The sequence below is a fragment of the Micropterus salmoides genome, unplaced genomic scaffold (genome assembly GCF_014851395.1).
Source record: "Micropterus salmoides isolate LMB-PRFRI ecotype aquatic unplaced genomic scaffold, ASM1485139v1 Ms_hic_scaffold_1, whole genome shotgun sequence".
NCBI classification, from domain to species: domain Eukaryota; kingdom Metazoa; phylum Chordata; class Actinopteri; order Centrarchiformes; family Centrarchidae; genus Micropterus; species Micropterus salmoides.
The window spans coordinates 8,173,611-8,199,934 of record NW_024040040.1 but is presented as its reverse complement, the minus strand read 5'-3'; the positions used below and the strand labels follow the sequence as shown (position 1 = coordinate 8,199,934).

The window sequence follows — 26,324 nt, the reverse complement described above, 5'->3', positions numbered from 1 at the left end:
GGTTAAAGAGATATTTGCTCCAAATAGAGTTAAAAACGTCGTCTCTAAAACAATCTCTTAATGTCATATACTTTTATTCTAAATGTGATGCTACAGCTTGCAGCCTTTAAGCCTAGATTAGCACAAAGACTGGAAACAGCTAGCCTGGCTCTGTACACAGCTCAAAAGCTCATTAATCAACACATTGTATTTGATTTGAATCTGTACAAAACTCCTTAAGTGTACAAATCACAATTTTTGATTTTAATGCCAAATAAGTGTTTTTCCCTGAACTTGAGTCGCACTATTCCTTAGACAAAACTCTCACTAATAGCTATGTATTGCCTTTTGGGCTTTATTGGGTTTGTTTTAGTTTAGTTTTAGTAACATGTTGCCAAAGCAGAAAGTCACATATAAAACAATAAAATGGGGAAAAAAAAAAACTTACATTGAAAATTCTTGCTTTTTTACATGCAGTAACATTCTGCCAAGGAACAATTATTAATTATGTAAAAATTATTATATTATCTCTCGGGTGTACATTAATAATAATAATAATGCATATATTTTCATTCTGTGTATGCCATTGAAAATATGTAAGCTGAAATGTTATTAATACCAGGAAACATTTTTTGGGGACCATATAATAAATTACAGTACAGTCTGTAACCCCTTCACATGTAACAAGTATTCACTAACTTTAGGTTTCCTACCTTGGGCACATGAGGGAGACATTTCTTCTCCTGCACTTGTTTACTTCTCCGCCGTCTGTCTGCTCCACGCGCCCTAGCAACTGCAGCATCAGCACGAGCAGCTCGGCGTTGGTACGCTACGTCAAAGCTCGTCCTCGGCTGCGTCAAGTTGGCCAGACGTAACCGGGACTGCACCGGAAATTGACCGACTTGCTTTCATAATAAAATATTAGGAGTGCTTTAGTGTGACCTTAGGTGATTGTTAGTGATACTCAAAGCAGGATTTTACAGATTTATGTGAACAGTGGTGGACAGTAAGTAGGTACATTTACTTAAGTACAAATTTAAGGTACCTATACTTGAGTATTTTCTTTTTATGCCACTTTCTACTTCTACTCCACTATATCTGAAAGGAGGATATTGTACTTTTAACTTCCCTACATGTATCCAACAGCTTTAGTAGTTACTTTACAAATTAAACCTTTCACATACAAAACACATGAAGAGTATACAATTTGATGTTTTGTCATGAATTAAACTGTCGACCAGCATATACAAGTACAGCTGAAACAATTAGTGGGTTGGCTATTGAATGAATTTGCAACTGTTTTGATTGTTTAAGACATTTTTCATATTAAAGCTTCACCAATGTGAAGATTTACTGCTTGTCCTTTTAATTATTTTAATTTATTTGAATGTTGTGTTAATAGTGTTGAGGTTTGGACTGCTGGTCGGACAAAACAAACATTATGAAGGTGGCACTTTGGGTAATTGTGATGGCATTTTTTGCTATTTTCGGAATTTTTACAATCAGTCAGTCGATTAGTGGAGAAAATAATCAGCAGCTTTAAGGTGGGGGTACCCCTTCAACCTTTTCCTCTCGATTACTATGCAATGTGTAGCCTATAGTTTTGCTTGTGCTACAACCTCCTGGCCCCAGATTTGACGCGCGGTGATCAGATACAAAATTTAAATATTCTTCTTAGCCCTCTTCAAGACAGGGCTTTAAGATCAGATAATATAGCACAGTGGTGCTCAAACCTTTTCACGCCAAGGACCCAATAATATGAAATGGTATTTGGCAAAAGAGCACATTATGACTTGTTCAGGACTTGAAAGTCAAAGTTTAGGACTTTGGACTCGACTTTGGACTTGTTGGTCTTGACCATAGACTATATGTAAAAAGGTCTTGACTTGAGACTTCTCATCTTACAACTACATAACAACACAGGGTCCCTCTTCAAGACTCGGACTTGACTGTCTCAACCGGTCTGGACTCGGGACTTGAGTTCTAAGCCTGAGACTCATTTGTGACTTGTAAAACACTGAGTTGGTCCCACCTCTGGAAGTAAGTGGACTCACAGTAAACTTGGAGCTTGGGGGGCCATATTTTAAAAAGCTCTTCTTAACCACAGTCCCTTGCACGACGCGACAGAGTAAATATTTTACTTTGAAAATGACACCCGGAAGTTATATTGTCTATCCCGGCTTGCTTCACACTTGGTCCCCTCTCCCGTCTTGTCAACCGAGGCTATCCCAGCATCACCACCTCCTTGTTTCTATTCCTTCTGTATTTCCTGTCCTTCTGTTGTTATTTTCCGAGCACAACGCATCTTCCTCTTTTTTATACTCGTGTTTTTTTCTTCTTCGACCACAAAGCGTTTCGGTAGCTGCAGCTGCAGCCGTCGTGCCGCATCACCCGGGTAGAGAAAAACATTCATCCACGACGACGACTAGGAGGAGGAGGCAGGGTGCGAATACAGCAACGCCCATTTTGACACCTACTGTATCACTACGGTGCCCACGAAGACCGTTACTATCTTTTCTATGTCTGCTTCTTTATATCTAAGAGGGCTCCCCTCACTTGTAGCCTGCACCCTCGTCCTGCAGCCCTGCCTGTCTCCACCGCTGCTTTAGCATCTTCGAGCAGCGAGCAACATCAACAGGGGCCGGGGGTGCTGAAGAAGAGCTGCATGCCCCTTTGCATGCAGCGGACCTAGATCATATTTCTGCAGGTGAGTTTCATGTTCACACATTCAGCCTCAAAATTATGAGCCGGATTGAGGTCTAACACCAGCATGGCGTGTATTATTATTATGATGATGGTGATGGTATGTGTGTGGTGGGGAGGGGCTGCATGCATGTTTCCCTGTAAATAAAATTGGCCTACATTGCACATGCGATCGCACGGAGATTTGACGTGCAGGGTATAGTATAGCATTTGTTAAACTGAATGGGCAATTAAGTATTCCTAGTCCCCCAAAATTTGATCTGCTTTAGCCTTTTATTTTAGTTTAAAACCCAGCAATTCGCAAGATACATTTAATCTATTTTAGATGGCATTAATTTTATTTCATTCCATTCAAAATGCACAGACATGGCAGCTAAGGTAAATTGTGTAAACCAGACATGAAACGATTAATTGACATTTAAGTAATTTCTTAAAGCAAAAAAAGCACACAAAAAAATCACTGGCTCTGATATCTCAAATGTGTTTTTTTCTGGTTTTCTTCTCAGTCTATTTGAATATATAGTGTATAGAGTAATATAATAAAGGCCATTTGCACTGTCCTGATACTGCTCCAGTACAGACATACTACCTCACTCAAGCAGCTGACCTTCCTTTCCTTACATATGCATCTTCACATTGAATTGAACTGGATAAAATAAGCTAACTGAAGGCATCAATTTGGGCTGTGGGAAATTATTATTATAGTATTGATATTTTAAAATAAACTAAACAATTACTGGTGTAAAAAGCGCATTTACATCATGTGTATATTACTTTCTGTGCAAGCTGGTTGCCCCCACTTTTGCTCTTAGCTCAATTAAGTCTGTCTTGTGTTTATCTGGGTTAAAGGGACTTCAGTGTAGCTCCTTGCGTGGATTGACACTTATACACACATAAATATAACAGCAGGCGGAGTAGTACTAGTAATGCCACTACCATTGTTACTACTGCTGTCAGCCTACACAGTACAACGCAGTGGGTTGCTGATGTGTGTGAGCAGACTGAGACAGGAAAAGCAGCAGTCAAAATAAAGAAGGCTGAGCAATTTGCTAGTAGACTGCTGATGCTCAGACCCCTGTTCACACACACACACACACACACACACACACACACACACACACACACACACACAAGCGCTGCTGTGTGAAGATCAGTCGCTCCGTTCCCTAGCAACAGCGATGTGCGCTGGTCAAGGCCCTTGCCAAATTTAGCTCCAGGACCAGCCCTGCCGGTCGATGCCGTGTGTTTGGATACATGCTGCATGTACAGAATGTTGTTAGTAGGATAAAATTCATTATTTCTCCTGCAAGCTGCTTCGCATCTATTAAAATCTGTCAAATTCTGTTGTGTGTTTGTGCATGCAGAGTTTCATTAATGCAGCATTGTTGTTCTGTTGTTTAAACAGCATTACAGAAAAGCCTTGAATACTTTAAATAGATCACAGTTCCAGTGCAATTGATTGCAGTGGGCATCAATTTGATTATTTAACACAATTTAGCACAATATCTAACAAAATCCTTATCGTGATTTACATTGTACATGGAGACACGATAGATGTCCAAAGATGTATTAAATAGATTAAAGTGACACTTTGTAATATTTGAAAGACAAAATGTTTCCTACAAACAAAAGAAAAACTGAATCCTTAAGCAATAAAACACGACCTTGCTCAGTTAAATATACTCAGGAGTTTTGCTGCTTCAGCCTCACTTGGTTTTGTAGCTTACGTTATGGCTAATGTTGGCTGACGTTAATGAATCAGTTTGCTGACTTTATGATTCTCTGCTTGTGTTACTCATACACTGTATTTTAGCATTTATCCTTACCCTCTACTTGTTTTTTGTAGCCAGAGTGGACGCAGTAAAAGTTATGGTAGTTTGCTGTAAGCAAAAAAAATCCTCATAGTTCTTTCATATTTTTTGTCATCAACAATTTATTTATTTCCTAAAATGTTTTATATAATGGGGATGTTGTTAGGCTAAAAAGCATGATCACACTGAATGCAATGCAAAACTAACGCGTTCTTTGCACCACAGTTTTCATAAAAGAAACTACCCCTTACCACCCAAATACAAGTAATTTTGCTGTATATAGTAAACTAGCACTGCAACTAACAATCATTTTATTATTATTTATATCTACTACGAGACCGATTGTTTTCAAGATTCATCAATTAACTGTGTGGTTTATAAAATTTACTTTCCTAAAGCCCAAAGATGCAATTGTGTTTACTATCACACAGACACACACAGGGGGAATGTTTGGCATTTTACCTTGCAGTTTGTTATCTAATGCAAAAACTGGAATCTTAAATTAGAAAATCAGAATTTGCTTATGCTTCCTGCTACCCGTGGGTGCCGGCACCCACGCAAAACATGCGGCTGCAGCTCTGAATCAGGGTCAGCGGGGCAGAAACCAGCACCTTCTTTAAGCTGTTTTAATGCCATTAACCAGGGGGTTCTGTGAGACTAAGAGGGAGGGCATATCCGCTCAGCCCAGCACGGGACGGATTAACATTAATCTGGTAACACAAATGCAGACACACTCACAAACCTAGATGGACAGGGCAAGACAGCCAGCAGCTTATCCTGCAGGCCAGCTGTTGATTTGTTGATGTGTTTACCATGTGTTGACAAATACCTTGTTTACATCTCAAGGCAGACCTCTTGACTCCGCTCTCTCTCTCTCCTGCTCAGACTGCATCAGTGGCCTTAACCTCCCACAAATCTTTGTGTGGTCTACATCCTCCGGCGTCCGCCCTCCTCTCCCTCCAAGCGCTCTGCTCCTCATTCTCCTCTCGGCCTCTCGGTATCGCGTCCAGCTGTGGCCCTCACAGGGCGCCTTCGCTGGCTCTCACCTGACAGGTCCCTGGCCTCAGGACGACAGCCAGCACCAACACGTTTCCTACATGAGGGACAAAGCGACGCAGGTGAGTGCTGTGGGGGGTTTATATCTGTGTGTGTGGTGGTGTTTCAGTGGATGGTGCATTAGTTTGAGTTTTGTGTTCAAAAATGGACATTGAGAGGGAAAAAATCCAAAATGTCTTATTGATTTCCTGTACCTAAATAATCTTTAATGAATTTAGACTGTTGAGAATAAGTTGTCACATAACAAAAAACCAAACAAGGTTATGAAGAAGAGATTAAATGTTTGTACATTTGGTCATTTTAATCAAATAGGACAAAGAGTTCAATAAGCTAGGACCCCTGTATCTGATTGAAAATTAGCCTCTGCTAGTGAGATGTTTGGGAAATTTAGATAGCTGTCTGGTTTCCCTCGGGTCTTGTACGTATTTGGACAATGTTAATATCATAAATTAGCAATACAACAAAGGGTTTTTAGAGCACAACCAAACATTATAAACATATATGATGATATATATGCACTGTAAGCAAACAAATTGTCACTAAATATTGAACAACACTACAGTTTAAAGCTATGCCCGCAGCTCTGTGAGGCTGTATTCAGGCACAGAGGTGCTTTAAACTAAATCCTAATGACAATACTACATGCTGATGTTAAGGATGTTTATTTCAGTTTAGCATGTTTGCATGCTAACATTTGCCAATAGAACTAAACACAAAGTACAACTGAGGCTGATAGGAATGCCATTCCATAAAGAAAAGTTTAAAACCACAATTAAACATCTGGTTTCTTCAACTTTCACTCAGGAGCAAATCAAAATCAGCCTTTAAACTTAAAAGAAATAATGATTTGACTAGACCAACACTTAACTACTTTAATCAAGTGAGTTGTTGAGTTGTGTAAGCTGCAAACATCGGATACAAATGTTGGACACATTTGGTAAATTTAATAAGGAATAGGGGCACACCACGTTGTAATAGTGCTTTGTGTGAATGGCAACCCAGCATCCTAACAAATTGTGCTCTGTTGGAAATATAGTTTTTAGATCATACAAATGCTGTCTACATTTACATTACAATCTACATTTTTGCAATGTAGATACTAAAATGTCATGCTTTGCCACATCAAATGCCTTTGAAAGATCCAGAAATGCTCAACATGTGTGTGTTCTGATGAATGCTTGCGAGATGTATGTATGTGTATATATGTGTTTACGAGGCAATCAATGCAAAGAGGTTTACAGAGATTGCAGACAGTTGCATCATCGTGCTGTGCTGCCTCTGACTATCACTTGCAGACTGACTTTGAACCAGACTCAGGTCAAACAGTAGCTGGTAGATATTTCTTCAACAGCAGGTCATCTCAGCAGTCAAACAGATGTTTCTGTTCTGTTTTTACACCTCACTTCAGCACACACATTGGTGGTGTTGTATAAAACCCATAATACTGTACTTTTAATGACATTCTTAACTGTATTATTATGGTCAGTTTGGTGCTGGTGACAGCACTTGTTCGTAGACACAATCCCAGAAAATAGCACCATCTTTCTTATTCTTGCAATTCTTTTTGACTTGTGACCAGTTAAGATGACGCAATGTCCTCTTGTGACTCCTCGTCAAAGATTATGGCCTAAGTGTGGACAGAATGTGAGCAGTTTATACACACACACACACACACACAGTTAGAATTTCTATTAATTACATTTACATATTTGTACTTGTGTGTGAACACAAGTGTATTGCAACTGTGATCTTCCCATTATAAAATTTTATATACTGGAAAAATTGCAGAGCTCCCTCACACACCAGCCCAATATATACTTGAGCATTTTAGCACTTGTATGATAAAAATTTGTATTTATTTTTCTAATTCTTATTCTTTATTGCACACTAGCCTTTTAGCACAACCTTAAGAATATGCCCCTCTTTGTTTCACTGCACATAGAGTTTCAGCATCAGGGCTTTTGAGTCTTCAATCCTTTCCAATAGAAATCATTCACTTTAACCCATTCTAAAAGATCTTTCTACAAATGAGTGTGTATGTCTTGAAACAAGAAAGATGAAGCAAGGTTGCTGTATTAGAACGAAGAAAAATACGTAAAACAAGTTGATGCAAAAGGTTGTTTTGTTTGTTTTAAGAACATGGGAATATAAAGAGTCAAGTTACAAGCACAATTTAAGTCCTATGACCCGAACAACAATGATTTTTTTTCACTAGACTTCATTCATTTACTTTACACTCAAAAATATAAGCATGTTGAATGAGACACATTTGAGTTTTAGGATGTTTATGTTGCTTTATATCATTAAGTAAGCCCCCTACCCATGCAGGACTCTAAACAAAAACTATGGATTATTTGTATTATTTATCGATTATTTAATATAGGTCTGGTTTTCTTGTTACTTTTTCCCTCCCATGTGTCTCCTGATTTGGTTGTTTTGTGCTTGTATGTTTAATATTTAGCTCTAACCAGTGTGTGTGTGTCTCAGACCCCCAGGGCCTGGGCAGATGAGAGGAGGAGGGGCTCTCACAAACGCTCGGCCTCCTGTGGGAGCACCGACCAGCTCAAGGAGGTCCGTTTCTCACCTGATTTTGGAGCCAGAATAAATAAAAGAGAAAAAAAAAGGCCTATTGTGTTGGAAGGAAATGCTGTTTCTGAACACTGTGCAGTAGCTTTCGCTCAACGCACCACCATTAACAAGATGTGTCTGTATCTATATGTCTGCATTACAGTGTCTCTGTGTCTGTGAAATTCTCCAGATTGCCAAATTGCGTCAGCAGCTTCAGCGCAGCAAACGCAGCAGCCGCCATCGACGGGATAAAGACCGCAAGTCCCCGTTCAATGGCAGCCACACCATCATCCAGTCGCAGGTGATCAATAGAAACAGTGTGCTTCAGGGAGTGTGCGTTTGTGTGTGTGTCTGCCAAGTGGCTCCGTCTCTGAGAGGAACTAGGTTGGCTGCCTGATCTGGAGAGTTTTGAGGACGTCCCACTTTTCCTCGTGTCCCTGTTAGGCTCTGGTGTGTCTCCTGGTAATTTGAAATGTGACGTGGGCTTTTTAACGACCTCTGGGCTATGAAAAGTCAGTTAATTTGGGTTCTTCTGATTCTGCAGATGCTCACACACACACACACACACACACACACACACACTTACACACAGTATCCTGTCATGATGCTCTGTGTCAGTGACAGCGGCAGGGCCAGTCATACGCTCCCTGTGGAGTCTGCTGGAGTGCAGCTGTCCAGCTGTCTGGGCCTCCCTATGAGACAAAGAGAAAGAGCGATTGGCTGAGCTATCATGCAACTTTTCTCACAATCCTTTTGACAAGTTTGTTAGCTGATACAAAGAGCCATTAGCCAGCAGGAACACGCCTGCCTGCCCAAAGTGACAAAAGTGAAGAGTCTCCGTCCCCTTTCTAAAATGTGCCAGCTGATTGAAGAAGACAGGACAGGAAACATCACTTGTTGCTTGTCAAACCGTGATCGATTTTTTTATTTGTTTTTCGTTACAGAAGGAAAAAAAAAAAGTACCCATAGGTTCAGAGACACTACATCAGCAGTTCTTGTATAAAAACATTTTACTGAACATAAAGTATTCTCACATAAACATACCAAGTACCATTTCTGTCCATGTGCAAAGCTGCCCCAAAAAAATCGCAATTGGTGGCGGCAAGAAAACAAACAAACAAGACAAAAGCAATCAATCAACACTCCCAAACACTATTTAGCACTCTGGGTTGTGTAAATAAATGTTACGCAATAGAGTTGCAGAGAAGTAATATCCAATAGTGACAGAATCCATTTAGTAAATTAAAGTAAAGCAATATTTCAGCAGATGACTTGTGTGACTCTGGACTGTAAAGACTCAATCCCACATTACATTAAGTACATACTAAGTTCCCATTTCGTTCTTATAACACAAGGGACAAATCAAATCCATGAATCAATTCATGATGAAGTTTCAAGATGAGACAGCAACATTTTCTCATACTACTTTCCAAGTAAGAGATTGTCATACTGTAGAGCCTGGTTGCACCCTTTGGGGGACACATTGCCTCTTGTGATTTCTTATACAAAGTAAACATGAAGCCACATTTAGATATGGTGGTGATACAAATAAGAAGTCGACGACTACGGAGAACATTTTTCCATGCAACTCTGTGATCTGCTTTTGAAATGTGCGTGCGTTAAGCTGCCTGTACCTACATAGAAATGTTTCTGTCATTGTGTGGGAGGGAAAAAAATCAAGTAATGGAGCTGTTATCTGTCGTAGTACATCGTACCCTGTACTAAGAAGTGCAGTGTTGAGTTAATGATTCCAAGTCGCCGAGACTTGTTTCAATATTCATGATTTATGGATACTGTTGGTATTACAAGCGCAGCTATAATTTTTCTTGAGAAATATGAAGCATATATTTATATATCTGATATCTGTGGCAGCAGCTTCCTGCTCACTGCTGCCAAATGAAAGATGTTAACTGCAGCCTTGCGTGTTCGTGTCTTGTGTGTGTTTCGCAGTCACCTATGCCCAAGACCATTCTGATACCCATCCCTATATCCAAGTCATCGGCCCCTCGTTTCCGCAACAGCGTGGAGGGCCTCAACCAGGAGATCGAGCGCATTACCATCCAAGACACCCCTGAAAAGGACGAGACCATCGTTGTGAGTTCCGCTAAGAGATTGGGGTTAGGGGGTTTTTGAAAACGTTTTGTCCTTCTCTTAAAAATGTTTTGTTGTTCACTGTATTAATTAACATTCAAGGTTTTTCAAGGGTTCACACACCACCACTTGCCAGGGATTAAGCCCCCCGGTACAGCGTTGTTATTGTGACCTCATTTGTGTGTGTGTGTGTTTGTACGACAGCCACAGGATGTCCCAGATGGGCACCGTGCACCCCCACCCGTCCCCCCACAGCGCAGCAGCAGCACCCGCAGCATCGACACACAGACTCCCTCAGGGGGCGGCCTGAGTGGTAACCACAGCAACTGCAGTAGCCGTCCCGACTCCATCTCGCCCTCCTACCTCACCGTCCTCAACGACACAGGTGGAGGCAGCCCCTATGAAGACAAAGGTGGCCAACACACGTCACATGTTGTACCATATGCATATTGCACACATGGCCCTCCAGAGTCTCTCTGAGTGAGTCGTGTTTCTGACCCTGACCTCTGACCTCCAGTGTCCTCTCTCTGCTTGTCCTCAGAGCTGGGCCCTTACTCCCCTCTGCCTAAATACGCTGCCTCTCCCAGACCAAACAACAGCTACATGTTCAAGAGAGAACCTCCAGAGGGCTGTGAGAAGGTCAAAGTATTCGAGGAGTTCATGTGAGTAGAAAACTCCCCAATACTATCTGAACAAACACACATTTTGACTCAGTACCACATACACCATCCTGCTGCCCCAAAAACTCACTAGAGCACAAAATGTAGATTAATCCGCCACTGAAAATAGTCCCCAACAGATGCACTATTTCCTCATGTTAACATTTGCTAACGTTTGATGAAATCACTTAGCCTTTTTTTTAAATGAAATGTTACGTTATGTAACTGTATATATTTGTGAGGTGGTGTTCAAGATTTTCATCTTGCGTAGGAACCAATGGGCTTGGGACTGAGGCTACATCCACACTACTAATGAAAACACCAGCGTTTTCACAGGTTAGGTAGCACTAATACGCTACCCCGGAGTTTTAAAGTGATTTTCAAACTTCTCCGATTTAGGTCTTTAGAGTCACCATTCTAGTCTGAACAGCAGGTGCAAACGTAGCAAAAGGTCTGCGTTTTTAAAGGAAAATGAAATAGTGTGGATGTTGCCTGAGAGACACAGACAAGGTAGACGAACTAACATATTATAGGTTTTGGTCTATTCATGGAATTTGTTGTCTAAAATCGCCAGCCCTATCTTGTAAGACTATTTTGTATATTTTGTGAAGGCTACATTCTGTCGTAACAGTGCCATTAACAAGGTAAACATATTTTCAGCACACCTTTTCCTGTAAAGGTGATGTAGCCGCTACGAACGGTATTAAAACGTTCATTGTGCATGTGTGTTTGCAGGCCCAAACCTCTGCAGGAGATTCCTCCCTTCCTGTGTCCCGACCGCAACAAGGTCAACTTCATCCCTAACAGCGGCTCTGCCTTCTGCCTCGTCAGTATCCTAAAGCCCTTACTCCCCGCCCCAGACCTCAACTTTCGCCCCGGGGTGGGCCTCCGAAGCCTGTCCCCGTCCCTCGTGCCTCTGTCCACCCAGCCCTGCCTCCTGGAAGAGCCTGAGAGCTTCTGACACCCCACGAGGGCTTCAAGTCGCCACAGCCCCCACGAAGGAAACCCCCTCCTCCCCAACTAAATCAGAAAACATGTGAAACTAGGAAACAACCCTTCTGCTCCAAAAAAAAAAATGCCTTCAGCATGCCAGCTAAGCTCTCTCTGATGTCCTTATCTTGTTGAAAAAGCGCTTCCCACTGCCTCTCCTCCTCAGACGACTACAACGAGAGTCCTGCAGCCCTGTGCCAGGGTTTGCGGCCAACATTTCATCGCTTTCTTCTACCTTTAGTGCTGGTTACGTTCCTGTTATGTGGGAGGAAAAGGGCGAAAAAGGACAGACTCTTTTATTTCATCGTATTATACCATGGCGCCTTTCCACGGACATATCTCTTTTTCTATCTGTAGTTATTTCTCTTTATATGAAATATGCCTTCCATTACAAAAAAAAAAAAAGGCGACCAAGAGTTTGACCACGGAGGCTAATTTTGGTGCTGCCAGATTTATCGTAGCAAAACTTGAACGGTCGCGACAAGGAGAAGTTAAAAATGTGCCTGATATCTTAGACCGCTCAGTTTCGCTAAACCAGCGTAGTGCTCTGATCATGTTTGTTTCTTTAGCATGACACACGTGATGTTTGCACTATGATGGCCATAGATACACGCAGAAAGGCAGGTGGTATATTAATTGTGAACTAAATCCAGACATCTGTTTTGTACTTCTGTCAGCCATTTACATTTAAAGCTGACTGTAAACCAGTACAGGCCGATGCCTTTGTTACACTAACTGGTAGCAGTGAACTGGTCCCCTGCCGGGCGGTGTGTATCTATGGGAAACACAGGCCAGGGCTATGATGTGTGCAGCGTGTTCCACCTGTGTCTGCTTGCCCCTCCTTTCCCAAGCGCCAGCCTTTGCTCCAATTGTCCCTTTTTACTCCACCGCCATCACAACTGCCCCAACCGCTCTGTTCCTACCTTTTCCACCTCTTTCTCTCCATTTTCTTTCCCTCACTGTCACTTGTCATGCTGATTTCCTTGAGTCTTTCTCAGCTAGTGTTGTTGTGAAATGTGTCCAAAAGGCCCTCGTCCTCACGGCGACAGGCTCCCTCTGGCTTGTAGGGCCCTGAGCATGGAGAGGTTGGTGAACACAAATACTACTGTAGTGGCAAAATATAAATCAGACAAAAAAATTAAAATAAAGATCAAACATTCTCAAAATCAAATGGCCACTGAGACACCTACGGAATGACTCTTAAGCAGGGAAAAAGAAGTCCATTGTCCAGGCAAGCATAGCGTTTATGTGGTTTATTTCCATTTCAAGCGAGCAAACAAACAAATGGTGTCTACAGCCTCTCTTGCCTTGGTAAAAAACCATGAATCTTTTCCAGTCCCTACCTGTGCTAAATGTGACTACCCCTGTATGTAGATTCACCTGCCCAAGCTGCCCACTACCTACTAATTATTTTTTTTAAATTAACTAAAATAATAATATTAACAGTTTAATCAAACAAATTCTTTAAGGCAAAACAGCAATAAAATACATTAATATTTAATTATTAAATTAAATTACAGTAAAGGAGTAGCTGCAACAACTACACTGCGGACCATGAGGGCAGATGGATTTCTACAATACAGCTGCAACCAACCTACTGTTTTCAGCACTGAAAGTCTAACATAACAATTACAATTAAGTCTCCACATCAGTCCACATTGCTTAAGTGCAAACCTTAAAGACCCCGAAACTCTGGTTTCAAATCAAAGTATTTTTATCTAACTCTAAAGCTGCATTAATTAATGAAATGACTACATGCAATCACTGGACTGCAGCTCCCCTTAGCTCTACGGAGCTTTTCAGCTTCTTTGTTTTGGTTTTACAGCACACAACTTTTGGTTTTAGTTCACTCTCACGTCCAGCCACAGCTGGCAGGCAGTCTGTGTCCTTGAACCAACCCCTAATATTCACACAACAGTTGTGGATGGAAACAGGCATTAATTTGTACTTCATTTAAATACATGTTTTTATTCATTTAATATTTTAAAAGCGCTACATTTGAAGGCAAACTTGACCAGTGCTGTGTCTACATGTTGTTTCCACTGCCCCTCAGTGGTCAAAATAATGAATTACTGCAGGTTATGACAATATATGAAAGTTCTCCTTTGAACTAAGCTCAAAATTAAACATAAATATTAACGAAACACACTTTAAACACCACCTGATTAAAACTAACGACACATGTGGATGTCTGATGAGGAGCTGTCGTAGTTTGTTGGTTGAAGACCTCTCCGTGCCCGGGCCCCTCTTCCTGTATATGTCATTACTACTTGACTGTGCCTGCTACGGTGGGATAGGAATGTACTGGATATGTAAATATAGAGGCACACTGTGTTTGTATTATCGGCTGACAAAGATATGTAAATGAATGAGTCAACAATTGTACCCTATATCCCTCCCCCCTGCCTCCTCCTGCATTTTCTCCGCTGAGTACTGTGAATTACTACACGTCTCATTATTGTGAATAATAATGTATTTATTTATCGGGAGTATAATTGGGTCTGCAGAGAATTTTAAATCAAGAATAGATTGCATCGTCCATCTCAGGTTGTAGTGAATAGGACACACAAAAAAAAAAATAACAAGAGATATACTAACTTCTCAGCGCACACTAACAAGTCTACACTACTATTAAGAGAGCAAACCAACAGCTGCTATTTATGTAGCCTCACACAGTGGAAATCCTGACTGATGTAAACCTGTAGCAGAGTAGAAGTAGAGAGAGAAGTGTGGATGTCACCTGATTTGGCACGAGTAATGTTTCTTCAATGAAATTAGATGAGTTCTGATCCAAAATGAGATATCCACTTGCTGAAAAACAATCACACCTACAAGCGACATGTTCTTGGTCGTTGTTTTTTTTTTTTAGACATCTGTTTACAAAGAGAAGTAGTCTGAAAGAGCAGATTCATACATGTGGAAATACAGATTTATTTCAGATACCAATCTTTGTTTTTTCTTCTTCTTCAAAGTGGATATGAATAAACAGCATTTTTGGATGAGGCTCAACGTAAGAAATACTCGACAAGGATTCTTTGTTTGCTTGTCCAGTTTATTGGAAACAGAACTGCCAAGTTTTCATCTGTTAAACCCCTTGAGTGAAATAAAAAGGCATAGTTGAATTAAATAAAGCATTTGTGATTGACTTGAGAAATACATTCTTTTTTTTTTTTTTAAGTGTGTAAATCAAGAGTAAACAGTATAATACATGATGTAGTTTCCCCTTGTGACCACTCCGCTTGGAAAGGAGGATAAGAGTTCCTTCCATGTGTCACATTAGAAACAAGAAGAAAAAATAAAATGACATGCTGTGTAGTAGAAAAAAACAAATAGCAGAGATACTAATGTGCAGTTTTTATAAAAAGTGTTTTTCTTCAGACATGATGACTTCCTCCCATGATGCACTCTGATCACATTTGTGCCACTTACACAGGCACACAAGTGTCATAACTGAGGATTTGGTTTCAGTTGGTGCACGTCAACAACTCAGGTGTGTTATCCAGAACGTACATTTTTAGAAACTCTACATCCTCGTTTGCAGCTGTTCACTAAACCAACATGTAAACATTCAAAAATGTCAGTCTTGGTAGTTCAGTGGAAATTAAATCCACAGCAGATTAAGTTAGAAATACATTTTACGACATGGTAACAGTTTTCCAGTGTTGATTATTTCCCCATAAAACAATAATATATTTCCAAAATCTGTGAATTCTCAAAATACACAACACAGAGCTAAAAATAGACAGTATTATACAGTGTTATATTTTTCAGTGTACAGCACAACAAAAACATTTGATTTTGCAAACAGCGATATCATCTGAAAATAAATACATTTTTATGCAGCTTAGGTGCCATTATTTGCAGATTTTTAATAACCCACCCGCCCAAAAATAAGCAAATTCATGTGTCCTACTTTAAAACTTCAAAATAAAAGTTTTTCTTGGCCTTGGACTTGTAATTGTGAAATTCAAACGACAGACTGGACTGAGGAGGATTTCAAACGCATTCTATATTTACCCACACTAAATTCAGAGCGAGTAGAATCTGGGCTGAAGGTGAGAGGATAAACATGAAGTTTTAACAAAATATATTTCCCCACTGGGCCTGTGAACTCCAGTTCAGTCAAAACGACACCATCAGTCCTCTCCAGAGACGGTTCACAGTTCACTTTTAGACCATTAGACTGAGACTAACAGAAAACGGAGAATTTCAATCAACAAGAGAGTCACATTTATCAAACTGGTGGAGTCTTAAAAGATCCAGAGTTTGGTCCGCATCACAAAGCAAGTAAGCTTGGGTTACCCGGCTTCACCGAGCCAAATGTCAGCGATCCTGGATAACTGGTATCCTGAAGCTGTTCACCAGTTGCCTCTATTAACCCTGGGTTTTCACTATCAAGCTACAAGCACATTCCAGAGGTGAAGTTCTTAATTGCAATGAACATCAGAACAATGAGTGCAGCACTTAAATGACATGAGATTAGGTGGTGATACCCGCAGGTAATAAAATCACACATCTAGATAAGATACTTTAGGAATAAATTCTAAATAATAAAAGCATTATTATCCCAAGATAATCCATTTACTTTGCATAGTGACATTTTGGTGTGTAAGGGCTTTTCCTGCTGCCAAAGCAGAGCGGAAAGATGCCCATGGTCCAAGCGAAAAACTCGCCCACTTTGGTCCAGACTCAAATATTTCAACAATGCATGGATCCACCATGACATGTGGTTCAGACGTTCATCTCAGGATGAAATGTGATAACTGTTCTTCGTGTTTAGTGGTTATTAGCAAATGTCAGCATGCCAACATGCTACATTTAGAGAGTTAGTTGATAACTGATGTTAACATTTAGCTCAAGTACAGCCCAAAAGAGCTTTTACCATGTTTTATAATAAAAACTGACATAACAAATTAATTACAATGATTTCCTCGTTGAGTCTAAAAAGATTTAACACTCAAAATGTTATCCTGAGCTGTAGAACTAAAATCTCTGTTGTTCCTTATTACTTTTATCTGAACTCAGTACTTATGTGCATGACAGGATTCTCTATGAACGATTAATATTTCTCCAGTGAACTCAGTGGCCACAAATCAAGCTGTTTTTAATCCATTCCTCTTTACTAAACCCGCTCCAGTTTATGAGGCTTTTAGGAAACGGCCAAGATTAGTTGTCCAGCATAGGTTAACATGGCGATCCACCACTCCAGCTAAAAGTGAGTCAGCATTGTGAAACCAGAAAACCTGTGTAAAGTCCAAAGATAGCTGGATAACCCACTAATCTTGCTTTTTGATACAGACAACTGCTGCTGCTGTTTGTGTGTGCAAATACAGGCTCAGTGACTCAGTCTTATCTCATACATACAACACTATGTCCAACATATATATATATATATACACACACACACACTCTCTCTCTCTCTCTCTCCATTCATATGTGACAACTGGGATGTATGACTCAATTATTTTGACTGATATTGCAACTGCGATATGATTTGCGATACTGAAGAAAATTATAATTTTTACATCATTATTGTCATTTTCATTGGAAAACATGTTTAAATGATTATGGTGCAATTTTTGAAGGGACCTGTAGCAAACAAATAAGTAAGTCTGTAGAACATGATATTTAGACCTTTAACAAAGATTGCGCCTCCTGCGATTTGAAGATTTCTATTAATTGTTCAGTCCAAGTGAAAATCATGTGCTACAATGTATAAAACAACATTAAGTAGTAAATAGACACTAAGCACTCAATTTATTTTACACCCTGGGTCCCTTGTGATGTGTACACACAGCAAACTGACACACCCAAACAACGCAAACATGAACAGCACACAGGGAAAAACATGCGACGGCGTCCAAAATAAACCCGTAACTCAAACATTCTCTCCGCTTAACAGAAGCTGGAACAACTAATAGCGAAAGGTAACACAAACCCCATGAGGTCTGCTGTGTGCATACGATTCAGTGGCTTCACGTGTAGTGTTAACAGTCATTTATAAAGTTGCAGCTGAGGAGAGCGTTTAACCGTTATCTGGACTGAAAGTGTAAAATAACATAACCAGTGTAACACAATGAGTGTGTTTGCATGTGTGGATATGTAGACACCTCTCCTGCTAACAGAAATACAGGCGCACGTGTGTGCATCAAGGTGTGTTTTTCACTGTTAATGTGTGTTCTTCTTCACACACACCTTTAGGCGTTGAGCAGCTCGTCTGCGGAGCGTCCGATGGCGTCGGGGTTGGAGAGGGGGTCCAGGTCTGCGAACAGGTTGAACCAGGCAGACATGTCTTTGGATCCACTTGGAGTTGCTGCATACACACCCACAAGAAAGTTTAGATTTATGTAAAAGTGTGTCCACATAACTAGCTTTCTCAGAGCATTTAACCACACTGACCTCTTATCCTAACAGACATAAAGACATTTTGATTTTTCATAGTAAGAAAGTCACTAATGACATTAACAATGGCTTGTTCAATCCCAGTAAGTGACAGTGAATAGTTTGTAGTTTATAGTATGGTTTGTCCACCAAAGAGCACTGAAAAGGTTGTTTTTACACTGTTAAATGCATCTTGGTTGCCATTTAACAAGACAAAACATAATGTTATCTGAGTCCCAAATATCAATATTGTCCTTAAAATATAAGTTATAACAGCAACAATATAACAGTATAACTGTATTACAGTATATTGTAATAGTACTGCTCTCAAATTAGGACTGGGCAATAAAACAATGATAATTATCACAATATAATTTTCTTCAATAACAATAAAACCAATGTTTCAATAAATGTTTAATTCATTTGAATCATCAACAAATTAGCACTTAATGTGTCAATTAAGATATTTATTTAGATGGAGAAAGGGACTGAAAAAAGATTTCATCATAATTGTTTTGAATGTTCTGCCTCAGATTTGTGAAGTGATCCAATGTTTGGCATCAAGTGTTTGTTCATGGTTTCTTCAACTTTCACTCAGGAGCAAAAATCAGCCTTTAAAATTTGAAAGAAGTAATGATTTGACATTTATTGTGATAATTATCAATCACTTTAGGACCATATCTGGCTAAATGTGGAGTTGGATTACTAAGTGGGCCCCAGGGGCCCCCCATACAGCCCGCTGTTTATTTATTACATGGCAACTGGTTTGTGGTAATTAGAATAATTGTGACTTTCTCTGGGAATATGTACAACTCAAGCACAGTATCGGCTAACATGGGATTTAACATGGTCTTGTTGTGTCAAAATCTATTTTTAAGACCTACATTCATTTGGATTTAATCAAATTACCACACAACAAAGCTGGGGCTGGGAAATATTCCAGGGATAATGTACACAACAAGTTTACCACAGTGTTTTATAGCCTGGTACTACGACCACCTCCACCAACACAATTTATATAGACTTAACTAAAACTGATCATGAGAAGAGATTGGTTTACCATTTCAGTTAACAATTTCCTGGGATAATCCCTTCACACTGAACATAGATAGTGAGGGACAAGGGGATTAATGGGCATTTTTGCAAAAAACACAAGTACAGACAAGAACGCAGATTAAGAAAAAAGTTACCATGAGCTGCAGAACTTGGAGCCAGCTGAGCTGACTGGTTCTGACCAGGAGGAGGCTGCAGGGGCGGAGCTTGGAACATGGGTGGGGTTGACCAGCCTAAAAGACAAAGCATGTCAAGATGAGTAAAGAAAGACCCTGTTATTTATTATAATGTTTCTATATTACAAAGAGTGATCAGTCAGTGTGCTACAGTGAGCGCCTCCCTCCAGCATAGAGCAGTGTGGCTCACCTGTAGAGCTCAGACTGTGATCCAGCAGCTGGGAGGGCAGGAAGCCTGTGGGGCTGGGCGGGTTTGAGGGTGGACGTGCCGCTGGGCCACTACTTGCTGCCCCTGTGCTCGATGGAGGGACGCTGGGAGGGTCAAAAAGCCCGAAAGCATCCTGCCACTCTCTGCTGAACTCGTCGCTGGCCCCCGGGCCCGGGCTGAGAAGGTCTTTGAGGAAAGCCATGTCGCCCCGTTCGCCATCTTCCTCCTCCAGTCCCGTCTCAGCCGGGTGGGGTGAACCATCTGAGAGCAGACACCCATCTAGAGGGAAGAGAGAAAGACAGGAGGGTGGCTTTATAAGACCTGAAGCAAATACCTCACAGTTGATTCTGAAAGGGCCAGATGTGCCTCCGCACCAGTTAGAGGCAGACGAGGATCTAAGCAGAGATGCAGATAGTTACAAAGCCAAAAGGAAAAAAGAGGGATGAAATTACAAATTTAAACCCGCAACTTGCTACTGAGGGTTACAACTCGCTAAAGTTAAGACTTGTCTATTAAGAACATCCTGTATTCTCCATATCGGAAAGCTACTTTTAAATTGCACATAAAGAACACAATTTTGTGTCTGTCTGAAATGTGTTGGAAGAGAAAAGTGACATGTCTTTTCATCTGATCACACAGCAATATGACTTTGTAACTTAGACTACCTTTTAAATTTTGCTGAAATTTTATGGAAGGCATTTGTCGGGAAGAAGGCTCTTTAAGCTCCCAGCCTCTAGACTGGTGGAAAATGTGCAGTGGCATTAAAGTTAAAGAATAAACCCTTTTTCACAGCAGACCTGTGAGACTCAGGTGCAACTAATGACATCAACAGCTGCAAAGCACTGCAGCAATTGCAGGATCGGAGCCGTTGTTAGCATTGTTACTTCCACCTGTGCTTCACCTGCCGTGAGGGGAGTGAATTTCATTACAGAAGAATAAAGAAACAATTGTTCTGATACTGGAGGCCATCAAGATTCTGGTTAACAAGAGTTATTCAGAATGACATCTTAAGTACATGATGGGCCTACTTTTTCTGACAGGGAAATCAGTTAAATCCTACATATCATGAAGCCTATTTTGCTCTCAAATTCATTGTCAATATAGTGCCAGTCTTTTGTCATTTGTCTGTCAAAACTGGCAAAGTTTAACTGGAGAAGAAATATTTATGTCACTTGGGCTCCACTCACAACATACATAGGATAATAATTATGTTTGTTATTTTACGGCTTATTCTATATTGACTTATCTTCCCTTTGTAATATATTGTATTTGTAGTGGCCTGTATATTTGGACCATAGGAACTGTATTTCCCGCATATACTTGCATGACAAATGCACAGGTGATTTTAAGCTGTGGGATTTCCCCTTAGCTAAACATTTGCTCTGATGAAAGTCTAGAGGAAGAACACTTGGCTTTGACAGCAAGTTTTCTTTTCTCTGTATAAATGTGTTGATCTTCTCAAAAGGACAGTTGTCCTTCAACCTGCCTGTTATGCCTTCAAACAAATAACACAGAACTGATGGTTTTCCCATGGTCAGAAATAACCTGGGTGCTACACATTGTACACAATTACAGGGGAAACGAAATGTTTAAGCGACTTTAAAAAATGGATTTACTTAACTCTTCCAGCAAAATAGCCTCTTTCTGCAATTACATATAAATTGGATTAAATGTGCAAAAGTTCCTAATTTCCACACACCATATACATATTCACATAGTTAATCAAGAGGACACTCCTTCAGGGATGTTTGTCCAGTCCTTGATTACAAACAATTACTGTACAGACAGAAAATGTTGAACTATTCCTTTATGCAATGGGTTTTACATCCAGCTGCCCTAATAGCATGGTAAATGGTACGTAAAGGCCCAGAATATCACAAAAGAGAAGCTGATGTTTGACTGTTCATCCTACATAACTACATTGCAACAGCCAGGCAGACTGAATCCAGATCCAATGTGCAAAAGGAAGCAGAGTTGAACTCCAGGAGAGGTGGATTTGTGCCACATTCAAGCAAAGATGGGAAAGTGGAGAAGGCAGTTAGAGATAAATCACAGGTAGAAGAAAGAGGAGACAGCCAGCCAGTTTACCCGTGGCAGGCAGCTGTGAGAGGTTGGACTGGAGGCTTCCAAAGCCCCAGGACACATTCGGGTCGCCACCCTGAAGAGGAGGCAGGAGCTGAGGCTGGAGAGGGATGTTTGTCGAGGCTGGGAGCGGTGACTGTGGCCGATCACCGGCCATGAGCATCAGGTCGTCATCAGAGCACGCTGACAGTCCTCTGAGGCTGTGCAGGGTTCGAGTGGGTATGGTTGTGTTTTGGTGCACTGAGAGCAAAGGATTATAAAGCCAACAGGCGTCCGGTCCACAGTCAGCAACAGCAAGTCCAATGCACACATCTGTACTGTACACACAAGTCTTGGCTATAGAAAAAAAAACAACAATAGTCTCTGTAGGGGTTCACACACAGAAAAACTCACCGCTGTCACTGGTCTGCCTCTGTCCATCACTGCTGTGGGCGGGGTCTGGAGAGGAGGGCACATCAAAAACAGTAGAGTAACACTGACATTAAAGCTAATATACAGCCCAAATACCACAAGCACTGACACCCTTAGTGTAATTAAGTGTATTTATATTCTACATAAATGGCTAAACACACAAGGAGACACATCAATTAAATTTTTGCCTGACAGCAGAAAATAAACTTTTAACTTGATTTCAGTGTATGTTTCTAAATAAAGCCGTGAAAGTAGTCTTACCTCACTCTACTAAATGCTCTTTTAATTATGCTGCTCAATTATAATGCTGCTTGGTGAAGTTTGATATGCCCAATCAAGCCCAACTTGATTTGTGTTTCACACAAATTGCAATGAATGAACAAGTAACATTGATGTGAACAGACAGAAAGTTTCATTTTGAGGAAAACCATTTCTTGAAAGTGCTTTGCTAGCTTGCTTTTATGCATCTTTTCCTGTCTGTTAATCCCTGAAAAACTATGTTTCAGCCTACAGGGGGCAGCACATACCTGTGTCAGAGGCACTTCCTGATGGCTTGTCCTCATCCAAGGACACCAGACTGAGGAAGGAGGGAGGGAGGAGCGGAAAAAAATGAAAAAGTGCCTTATCTAGCTGGTGAGACACAGTTTTGCTATTTTTAGCGATGCAGGAGCCTCTACTTTATTTGGAGCTGCTGTTAAAAAACTGCAGTGTCAGGTTGACTATTCTAAAGCCAAGAACTACCACACATACACACACTTACTTGTGAGTAAACACGGGCATGACATTGGCCTCATGTTTGATGAAGACATAGCTGAGGTGGTTGTATGCAAACATACAAACAAAGGACAGAGCAGAAAGCGAGGTGAAAATGTGTGTGTGTGTGTGTGTTAATGATGACAGGGCAGAGAGCCGAGAGTAGTGGCATGAAAACAGAGCCAGATAGTATGATAGACTTTTTGTGTATGTGAACACACATCAGGCCACATTTGATTCATTATTGATAGAAGATTTTTCAGGTAACCTAAAACAATTTTCTTCTTTCACCTGTCTGTGTTGCTCTGTAGAGCCTTCTCCTTCTTATCTTCTTGTTCCTGTGTGTCTGTTATTTGCTCCAGCGGGTCTCGCAGGTCCTGTAGGAGGGAAGTATACAGTTAAATGTAATATTAAGGCACATGTATTAATAGATAAAACAGGTGAAAGAAGTTGGACCTCTTGTTGTTGCTTTCCGCCTGGGATTGACCATTTGTTTCTCTTAAACTGACAGAGCAGTCTCACAGGTACTCAACTGAAAAGTCTGTCTGATTTATATAACAAACAGTTGTTAAAGAAAACAGAATCCATCCCCATTCACCTAGAGTTTCAGACCCTGTTTCCAAGACCAACTAGCCAAAACGAACAGGTACAAACACTCGACTATTTTATTTCTTACTCCAATAGTAAAAGGTAATATCACCACCACCCGACCACGGTGGCAAATATTGCCTTTAACTTAGTTGTACTAAAACCTAGAGTGCACTTATGTACTGTGTTTTACTTCTCCATTTGATATCTGTGTGTTCTTACTGTTTTATCCAGCTGCAAAACAAATTACAAAGCTTGACTTTGGTACCTTCAGTGTGGTGAACTGGTATGGTACATGTCCTTGGAAGGCCTCGTGGATTCCCGACATGGCGTGGGCCGTCTTCTCCCAGAACTGCAACAGAGTGGTCTGCCGTGACAGGAACAAAAGAAATGTTAAAGAAATGACACAGACCGGATAGACAAACAAGCAGGTAGACAGATCAAGGTACATGCTACATCATGTGCATTAACATTGGCTAATAGAGACACAATATTTATTAATATTTGGTATAGAGACAAACATACCTGGTAGGTACAGAGGGAGTGGGGAGCATGTTGCAGCGGCTCGCTCCCAGCATGTCAACCTTCTGACACACATCGTTCTTCAGCTTCTCAAACTGGCTCTTTGTCCCTCTGACCTGGGCTTGGACCTAACAACAGAGACAATGAAAAACACACATACTTGATCCCTTGACACACGCAAAACAAGCGTCCTCCTACCTTGCGGAACTTTTCCAGCTGTTTGTAGGTGTCTGGGTCCAGCTCTTGGGAGACGTCTTTCATCCAGAGCAGAGCTCCTCTGTACTCTGTGCGGGCCTTCTCCATACGACTGACTGTCAGTAGAGTGTCGGTGATGGCGCGCCGCCTGAACGTCTCCACCTCCTGGTACAAGCGGTGCAGTGGCGGGCAAAGTGCCATCCTGTGGAAAAAGCAACGTTGCAGTAGGAGGATTTTGGGAAATAAAATCAGAACATCTTAATATTTCTCAAAATTAAAAAAGCATGCACTGCACAGTCATCCCTTCAACGCATAAGCATCGGTCTCATTATTTTCTGCCGCTGACCTCTGCTTGGCGGAGGTGCACAGGGCCTTGCTGGTGGCGTCCATCATGTTGCCAGCCTTTGTGCGATCGTGTTCAGCTTGGAAGCGTAGGAACAGGCCGAGCTCATTCTCCTCCTGAGACAAGCCTAGGTGAAAGGGCTCAAGATTTAAGTATACATGAAGGAGAACATGGAAAATAAATAAGCAATTCACTTTTGAGACTAGTGAGTGAGTGAGTGAGTGATGTAGTTTCACAGTTCATTCCTCATACCATGAATGTGGTGGTAAGGATACCAGGCGCCGTTTCAAATGAAGGCCAAGATGATCGTAAAATCCCTCTCACCAACTATCTTAGCCTCATATGATGCTTTTGGGAAACGCTTCTTAAGGTTAAGAGAGGGGATGTCTCAAAAACATCATGTTTCTTTGATGTTTTTATTGTGTTCATTTAATTTCATCTTTAAAGTCCTTAACTTTCGTGACCGCTGATGTGCTCTGTTCAGTCATGTTTTGAGTGATGTTTAAATTAGAAAACAAGAAAATAAACTAATACACGCACCCACAAAATAAATAAATTAACCGTGTGCTGCGATTGACAGTTTGTGACAACTATTTAGAAAGCAGAGTCGTGGAAACAGAGAGACAAAAGTAATGGATAAATAGTGAAAAAGTGGTAATTGCCTACTGAAAAAATGAAAAGAAAAATTCCAATATGTCTTTGTCTTGGATAAAAAAAAGAAAAGTCCCACTTTTGTATAATAAACTGTATTATGTGTCTTGTGTAATATCCAGTTTTACTCATGACATGACAACACATTTAAAGCATGAAAGATGATGTGGCTAAAGGTAGCACATCAGACCAAACAGCTTGTGCCCCACTGGTTTAAAGTAAAGGATCTTTATCTACATCCTTATATATTAATCTCTTGTGGCTGAAATGCCACAATTCTGATCTTCTGTTTTTTCAGTTTCCACATCTTCTCTTTTCAGTTTGTGCTGATAGTCATTTCCTTATTTTGGTCTCTTACAAAAATTATGACAGAACCTCATCCACAGTTAAATCTGTACATAAAAGACAGTAACCGCTGAATTTGAGGTTTAATACATGTTGAACAGAGAATAATAATCTTAATCCTAGGAAAAGGACATAGGGCAAACCTTGCCGCCAAGTATGTGTCCTTGTGCCATAACCTGAGGGACAGCGAGAGACTCAGTGAAGTGTTTATTGTATGGCATATTAAATCTTGTTTGTAGTTAATGTTCTCTCGTGTTACAGAGAGAGGGTAAATTGTTCAAAGCTCACTTCCACCCAGTAACAAAGTGAAATGTAATGAAGAGTAAATATATTATAAACCAAAGCAGCTGCTGAACAAACAGGTCTGAAATGAACACCTCTTGTTGTCAGTGCAGAGATATCATGTAATAGGTCTGGTGAAATGTGCTAGCTTGACTGTCACTCACGTGTGATCCTGTGCTGGTACTTCTCGATCACCTTCAGCAGCTCCGTGCACGTGGACTGAACCGAGCGGAAAAACTGCAGAGACAAACAAGCCCCATTAAAATACTTCACACAGAAAACGTGTTACTATGACAGTTTCATCCTCAAAACAAAACTGTTTTAAAGCAATATGCAGTGTTGAGATTTCTGCGGCATGATGTCTGTCCCTCTGCTTCAGTGACGCTGCACTCCAACCTCTAACTGTAAACAACATATTTTTCTGTCTCTTGCTTTCTGTCTGGCAGTCGGCCGGCTACTTCCATCTGGTGGACAACA

General features: G+C 40.8%; 1 protein-coding gene and 1 pseudogene across 1 annotated transcript; one reads left to right on the top strand and one right to left on the bottom strand.

Moving 5' to 3' along the window:
• Positions 1-701: 701 nt before the first annotated feature.
• On the top strand, positions 702-15,034 carry LOC119915678 (protein FAM117B-like). The gene is made up of 9 exons (XM_038735343.1): positions 702-839; positions 2,542-2,686; positions 5,379-5,611; positions 8,037-8,120; positions 8,308-8,418; positions 10,068-10,211; positions 10,413-10,620; positions 10,750-10,870; positions 11,603-15,034. The coding sequence occupies exons 1-9, from the start codon at positions 702-704 to the stop codon at positions 11,826-11,828; spliced, it is 1,410 nt and encodes a 469-aa protein (XP_038591271.1). The 3' UTR covers positions 11,829-15,034.
• Positions 15,035-17,667: 2,633 nt separating this feature from the next.
• Positions 17,668-26,126, bottom strand: LOC119901027 (annotated as a pseudogene).
• Between the last annotated feature and the right edge of the window lie 198 nt (positions 26,127-26,324).

What these genes read in the sequence shown, in the direction of transcription:
- LOC119915678 (XM_038735343.1), top strand. Translation starts at nt 702, where the DNA reads ATGAGGGAGACATTTCTTCTCCTGCACTTGTTTACTTCTCCGCCGTCT. An exon ending in GCACCGACCAGCTCAAGGAG is followed by an intron (nt 8,121 to 8,307) that starts GTCCGTTTCTCA and finishes GAAATTCTCCAG; the next exon opens with ATTGCCAAATTGCGTCAGCA. An exon ending in AAAAGGACGAGACCATCGTT is followed by an intron (nt 10,212 to 10,412) that starts GTGAGTTCCGCT and finishes TTTGTACGACAG; the next exon opens with CCACAGGATGTCCCAGATGG.